The sequence below is a fragment of the Enoplosus armatus genome, chromosome 11, assembly GCF_043641665.1.
Source record: "Enoplosus armatus isolate fEnoArm2 chromosome 11, fEnoArm2.hap1, whole genome shotgun sequence".
Taxonomy (NCBI): Eukaryota; Metazoa; Chordata; class Actinopteri; order Centrarchiformes; family Enoplosidae; genus Enoplosus; species Enoplosus armatus.
The window spans coordinates 24,210,739-24,218,509 of NC_092190.1; the positions used below are offsets into that span (position 1 = coordinate 24,210,739).

At 42.4% G+C, this 7,771-nt stretch overlaps 1 protein-coding gene across 1 annotated transcript in view; it reads left to right on the plus strand.

The window, feature by feature from the left end:
* Positions 1-3,254: 3,254 nt before the first annotated feature.
* Positions 3,255-7,771, plus strand: part of lcp1 (lymphocyte cytosolic protein 1 (L-plastin)) — an 11,627-nt gene continuing 7,110 nt past the window's right edge. The window contains exons 1-2 of the mRNA XM_070914146.1: positions 3,255-3,389; positions 7,548-7,629. Of these exons, the coding sequence (XP_070770247.1) occupies positions 7,563-7,629 (67 nt within the window). The 5' untranslated portion in view covers positions 3,255-3,389; positions 7,548-7,562. The remainder of the gene's footprint in view (positions 3,390-7,547; positions 7,630-7,771) is intronic.

The following is a 7,771-nucleotide window of genomic DNA, read 5'->3' on the forward strand; positions in this document are numbered from 1 at the left end:
CCATCACAGAAACAGAGGCACATATATTCTATGTGTCATAAAATGTACCTGCAGGACATCTGAAGCAGCTGCTCAATCAGCTCATTTCAAACTAACTTTGGCATCACTGCAGTAAAAAGTACTACAGTAGTACACACTACAGAGTGTCTGTCAGAATGAACAGATTCATTACACATTTATTATTGTGTCGTACAGCTTTAGCCAGCCGGCATCAGATTACAAGATTACATCACAGTTTTATAAACCAGGATCAGAGGCAAAACGTGGGTGGAGGGGAAAGAAACCGCGGATCTGCCAAAATACAAGTGACATTTTGATATTATTCAGTTTTAGACAAAACTTGATTTTGTTATCTGAAAAAAATATGAATGTGCTTCAATCCTGTGACTAATTACTGATGCAGTAACACTTTAACTCCCATCTATCAGTTATAAGCAGTATATGAATATATAACACATTGTTTTATTAACACAATAGTTATAAGCAGATATAAGGACACATTTAAGTGTTTACTATGTACAGTGAATAGACGAAGACATCTTTTCTTTATTATTACAACTGTGTTACATTATATTGTTTATTAAAACACGAGAGTGGATATTCGATCCAATGAATGAATGAATAGTCAAACAGAACAGCAGATCAACTGTTATTTATCCAGTTGGAGGAGACTTTGTCGGGCCACATTCTGCTTGACCTTTATACAGTTTCTGGTCCCAGATCAGCAGCAGTCTCTGATAAACATTCATGATATAAAGCAGTCTAACCTGACTGAAGGAGTTTCAGCAGGAGGTTCTTGGTGCGGGTGCGTGGTGGTTTACAGGGGAACCCCCCAGTGACTCTGTCTGTCTGTGGGGTGGAGGTGTTGGGCAGCAGAGGAGTGGGTGGGGCTGCCCTGGGGGCAGGAGTGTCGGCTTCCTGCCTGCTGGATCCACTCATACCTGCATCGCCCTGATCCAGGATCAGTGACGGCAGCACTGCACCTGCTGCGGTGAAGCAATGAGGAAATTGTGAACAGCATGTTCCACTTTTCTGACATTTTATAGATAAAACAATGAATTGATGAATCGAGAAAATAATCAGCAGACAAATCAATGATAAAAATAATTTTTAGTTGCAGCCCTCGTGGTCTCCATCTTCTCATCTAACTCTTTCTTAGTCAGATGCATATTTTAAAGAGGTACATATTTGTGGCAAGTCTGCATCAATCACAAGTTAGTTTACCTGAAGGTCTGGGATCAGGAGCGGTTGTTACGATGGGAGGGAACCTTCTGGGGGGCAGGGGCCTCCGAAGAAGCCAGATGTGGCCAGAAGACATGATGTGAAGGCGTCTGATGTTTCTGAGCTGCAGGATGTGAAAGAACAGCAGGTCCTCATTCTTACAAGGTAAATCTGAGGGGTCGTGATGATCAGCAGGAGAGGACAGAAGAAGAAACAATTTCACAAAATGCTTTGGACGGTGAACAGTTATTTAAATGCAACCATGACAGAGGTTTAGAGGGGAAATGTCTTTGTGGTGGAACTGATAACGACTCTGAGACAATCCATAGATAGATTTCTAATATAACAGCGATGGGAAGTAACTAAGTACATTTACTCAAGTACTGTACTACAATTTTGAGGTACTTTTCTTTCCATTTCATGTTACTTTATATTTCTACCCCTCTGCATTTATTGTTACTTTGCAGCACATGAAGTAGTTAAACATTAATGCATCAATAACTATAATCCAATGATATAATATATATTACTCTGAAATGGGCCTTCCTGCATAATGAGCACTTTTACTTCTAGCACTTTAAATGACTTCATGTGGAGTTATGCCGCATGATATCACTACAGAATACCCACAGTATTCATAAAGGGAGGAGAGTTGTATTTAAACATGGAAAAAACTTTACATATTAACTAACCTAACTGCTAGCTAGCTGGATATTGCTTGCTAATGCTACTAACCCGACTCCTTAGCAACAGTCATTAACTAACGTTAGCTGTTAGCTAACCTAGTTAGCTCTATGACTCATCTAAACGACAGTTTAGCTAAAACAACTTGATATGTTATCAGTGAATGAGCTAAAACCAGTTCGTTTAAAATCACACCATTCATTCAAAGAGACAATACCAATATATTTTATTATATTATTATATGTAAAAGTGTATACAAATATGTCTTACTGCAGAGATCTTTCCGCGGTTTCCGGTTCAACAGACTCCATAGCAACGGTCATAGCAACCGTCAACTAAAAACCGTCAAGTTTGTGTGTGTGTGTGTGTGTGTGTGTGTGTGTGTGTGTTTCATCTCTTGTGACGGACAGAAATCCAACCAATCCGCTCACTTTGTCCTCTCCCAAACTCCACACCTGCTCCCGATTGGCTCAAAACTCAGGTGAATCAATTAGCTTGCTGCTGTTAGCCTAGCTAGCATCTCCTGCGGTGCCCAGAGACCGACCAAAGCGACTGATGGAGCCTTCAAACCGGGAAAATGCCGCGAGAGCAGCACCTGTTTCAGACTCTTTAAGAGTTTGTGGATCTGTTGGGCCCAGAAAGAAGACCTGCAGACCGGAAGGGAGTTAAACAGGTAAGATCTAGTTTTAGATTCTGTCTCATCTGACTGTAGCGGTGTTATTTAAAGTCTTCAACTTGTCCCTGTGCTGTGTAGACGCTGCATATCTTCACCTGTCTGTTCTTTTGTCTCCACCTGTCTGTCTGTCCCTATATACCTGTCTATCTTCACCTGTCTGTCTCTCTTACTGCTTGTCTGTTTCTCAACTATGCCTGCTTACTTGTCTTTTTTACCTGTCTGTCTGTTTACCTCCTTGTCCCTAACTTCCTGTCTGTCTCTACCTTTGATTGGCATTTCAAGCTATGCGTGTGTCTCTATGTCTACCTGTCTGTCTCTCTAACCGCCTGTCAGGCTGTCCCTGTATACATGTCCATCTTCACCTGTCTGTCTCTTATAAACGGACTGTCTCTACTTTTGAGACTAGCTGTCTGTCTCTCTGGCTGCTTGAAGTGAGCGTGGTCTCTATCAACACCTTCTTTTGGATGTGACAGCATTTTAAATGTGACACCTCAACCTGTCGGCTGCTCTCAAACTGTAAAAGGGGTCTAAAATCCCCTCAGGCCCGGGGCGGGGGTCACCTTGACTTGCAGCCAGCGTGCATTGCCATATAAAGACAAAACTCCTTTCATTCCTGTTTCTGAAGTGTTGCATGTCACTTCCTTCCTCGTAGATTTGAATAGATGCGTTGTCGCTCTGCTCTCGTTGCCGACTCAGTGCGCTGCCTGTCAAGCAGCGAGCAGCCCGACGGACCGACTGAGGAAGACAGACAGCCGACAAATAACCCTCCACGCCCAGAGATCAGCAGCCTCCTCGCCTCACCTCTCAGGTAAATACAGATGAGCTCAGGGGGCCTCTGATCCACACAGGTGCTCTCTGAAGGCATCAGTGGGATGAGAGACACCGGAGAGGGATTTCTTTATTCTGAGGGCAAAGAGGGAGGGCAGAGAAGACCAAGAGGGGAAGACAGAGTGTGTAACTGTGTTTGTAATCCATGTTGTTGCATATATTATTGTCAGTCTACATTTTCATAATCCAAACCCTGATCTGTCTTCATGCAGTCCAGGTTTTGCTGCTGTGCTCACAAATTTCCCCACTTCATAAAAGATCAAACACAAAGCACCAACAGAAACTTTAAACCTTTGTGTTGAGTAACTGTTTGACAGAAATAATTCAAAACTTGCACATCAAATCAGATCAGTTGGAGCCGGAGTGAGGCCTCCAGGCGAGCAGAAAAAGAAGTTAAACCACTGCAGCGAGCTGAAAAGGAAGTTTGTGGTTAGCTTCACTTCAACGGAAAAAAAAGCCCTCCAAGGCAGCGAGTGTGAACAGAAAGTCAGACACCAGCTCAGGACAGGGTTTCGTTAGTCTGTTGTACTTAATGTCGGTAAAAGGAGGACAACATGTTGTGGATAATGAAACTGCAGCAGCAAGTGTTAGCAAACAAGCAAATACTCTGGCAGGCGGAGGCCACGCGGCTCCCACGCGAGCCTGTTTTATTATCTTGGTAAAATCAGATGATGCAGAACATTCATCACTCCACAGATTGAGAAACAACCAGTGTGGGAAGTGAATAAGTACATCTACTCAAGTACTGTTTTTGAGGTACTTTACGTCAGTATTTCCCCTTTCTGCCACACTATATTTCAGAGGGAAACGTTGTACTTTGTCCTGCACATTTATCTGACAGCTTTGGTAAATTGTTGCTCTGCAGATTCAAACACATGATCGTCTTGTAAAACATGATGCATTCATCAAGTAAAACTACTCCTGTACATGTACTGAAGTACAGCACATTTAGACTTTTACTTGTAATGGAGTATTTTTAAACTGTGTCATTGCAGATTTGGACCCGAGTCACATGACTTGGACTACAGTCATGAATCTGGTGACTTTATACTTGACTTGACAAAATCAAGCAAGACCTCAGAATCAGAATCAGGATCAGAAATACTTTATTGATCCCCGGGGGGAAATTGTACAAGTACTTAAAAAAGTTCTGAGTTAAATAAAGAAATAAAGGAGAAAACAAACAGGCTGCATGCACGTCGGCGCATGCGCACAAAAGAGGACCTACAACTTAACTTGAAAACTCATAAAAACGTGCAGCGAATCAGCTCTTTGTTTTCCTGACGGCACATGAACTCTCCGTCAATCCAACAGCAGCCATCATGTTGGACGGACGGGAGGGAAAGATTTCACGCTAACTGAGGGATTTAAACTTTGCTATTTCAAATAAGTTCCACTTATTGATTCCTGCACTTCCTGTCAACCACATTCACATCATTGTAGGAAAGTCAAAAATGTTCATCAAAATTTCCCAGAGCCCAACTTGACCTCATCAAACGTCTCGTTTTGTCTAAAACTCAAAGATATTCAATGTACAGTGATATAAAACGACAAATCCTCACATGCGAGAAGCTGGAACCGACAAGTGTTTGGCCCTGGCTTCCCCAGGTGAGCGACTCAACACAGAGAATTAAACCCTGTTGGAGGAGATTCGTTTATTGTAATCTAATCCTCCATTAAAGGATGAAAACAAGGTCATGTGTTGGAACCATCCGCCAACAATACAGCTACAAACTTATTTACACAAAATTCATGAAAACTAAGGCAACATCAGCTGAAGCTGAAACATCAGTGATACTGAAGAGTCAGTACAAACAGTAAAAACTATGATGATAAAGTCGACGTGCAGAGGAGCAGCAGTGACGTGCTGCACCTTAAATATCATTTGACTTCTGATCTGACTTTCAGACGGACTGAGCTGCCGTCTTCACTTCAGCCACATGTCACTAAATTAGACTTCAGAGCTGTGAAGACATTAAGGGGACGAATATCTTCTACATTTCCTAATAGTGAGTGTAAGGGCAGAGCAACGAGCGTCAAGACTTTAAAGTGACAATTATCTTCATGTACTAAAGAAAATAATATAATAAATGAATAAACAATAAAGTTACAGAAGAATTCCACGAACCCCTCTCCGTCTGACGCATAAGACCATTTCATTTTTAGTCATGTAAGACGTCTAAAATCGGTTATATTTGATGTACTAACAGGAAACAGTCGACTTCTGATAAATCGCCTCCTGCGTCCTCTCGGTTCACACATTCGAGCAAACTGACGATGATGCAGCCATTACTGTTGAGGTTAGCTCACAGCTACGGGCCTGCAACGATCAGCTGGTAGACAGAAGAAGAACTGGCAACTATTTGATAACAGATTAATCATTTCAGCCATTTTTCAAGCGAAAATACCTCAAACATTCTCAGGTTTCAGTTCCTCACTTGTTTTCTTGTCTCATGTGATCACAAACTGAATTGATTCTCTTTCCTGTGGAGCGTCAGATGAAAAGATTGATGCCACTCATGTGAAAATAAGAAGCTGGAGCCAGCAGCTGGTTAGCATAGCTTAGCATAAGGACTAGAAACCGGGGCAAACAGCTAGCCTGGCTCTGTCCAAAGGTAAAGAAATCTGTCCACCTGTAAAGCTTTATTGATATTATATCTCATTTATTTGATCCATAATCCAGAGGGTTTTTATTAAGGGTGGTTTTGGTCAAATGTTTGTGTTGATAGAAACTGAATTTAAGTGCCATTGTGAAGTTTTCCTCATATAAAATCTGATTTTGGTGAATGAGGACAGACCTCTCAATAAGCTGTAATGTCGTCACCACTGAATGCAGCCTCAGGTTGTGTACAGGCTGCAGTTTACTCGCGTCACGTGTCGCAATCCGGTTGCTTTTCTTGGAGCGGTGCAGGAAGTTGAATCACTAAAGGTTGAAGTCAGTCTTCTTCTTTGTGGCTTAAAGTGTCGTCTTCAGCGTAACACACGGTCTTTCTTAACATCCTCCGTGTGTGTGTGTGTGTGTGTGTTCACCTTTTAACTCATTTGACCAAAAAAGGATCTACACACACACACACACACACACTCGGTGTGAATCACCACAGACTGAAATAACATGCCCTGTGCGTCATGTGATCAGTTATTTCTCAGAATTGCTTCACTCTTCCTCATCTGCGGCTTTTTCCTTTCCTACCAACGTTAACAGAATATTAAACATCTGTATTGAGGGAAACACAAGTTAACAGTATCATCAACACAATGCACAAATGTGAAAGTTATAAACAGTTTCTAAACCTCAATTAAACAAAATAAAATTAGAAACCCACTTTAGTTTCAGCTTTCAAGGAATAATTCAACATTTTGGGAGCTGATTCTCTTTCCTGTGGAGCGTCAGATGAAAAGATTGATGCCACTCATGTCAAAATATGAAGCTGGAGCCAGCGGCTGGTTAGCATAGCTTAGCATAAGGACTAGAAACCGGGGCAAACAGCTAGCCTGGCTCTGTCTTTATTGATATTATATCTTGTTTATTTAATCCATAATCCAGAGGGTTTTGTTACCATTGACAGGGCCAGGCTAGCTGTTTCCCCCTGTTTCCTTGTGCTAAGCTAAGCTAACCGGCTGCTGGCTGCAGTGTAATGTTGAACAGACAGACTTGACAATGGCATCAATGCTGCTGCTCATCTCTGACACAGCTGTGGGAGGAAGAGTTGCATTGTGGGTAATGTAGGCTCCAGGTTTTGACAAGTAAGAAGAATGTGTGGAACAACAAGGACGATATCTGCTTCCTTTTTATGAAACTGTCCATCGCGAGTGGGACAGTGTTTTTAGAAGCAGTGATGAATCTGTGGGCGCCTTTTTAAAGAGTTTGGAGTACAGATACCTGCAGGACCCGTCGCTGCTCACGTGTTATTCACACAGCATTAACTAACAAAGACACACTTCTCTGTCAGACAGGAAGTGCAGCAGAAGCAGGAAGTTGGAGGCTGGCAGAAGTGAGAACTGTGAGCATTTTGCATCACAGAACAAAATCAGGAGATACTATCAAGTTCCTCCTTCTGTGCACCGCCGAGTGTCTGCGGGTCAGTCCTGGCAGCTTTGGACTTTTCATTTAAGGATGTTGTGTTTTTAATTCTGTCAGTTTCAGGTTCCCAACATGGCCGCCCCCGTGCCCATCTCACCGGAGGAGCTGGAGGAGCTTAGAGAAGCTTTCGCCAAGATTGGTAATGATGTCTTTTCCTGTTGTGTTTTTGATTGAAGAAGGAGCAGCAGGGGGGCGCTGAGGGACGCTCATCAGAAACATCAGCTGGAATGTTTCTGATCTTAAAACTGACGTGACATTTTCTCCTCTTAGCCTTTATAAAT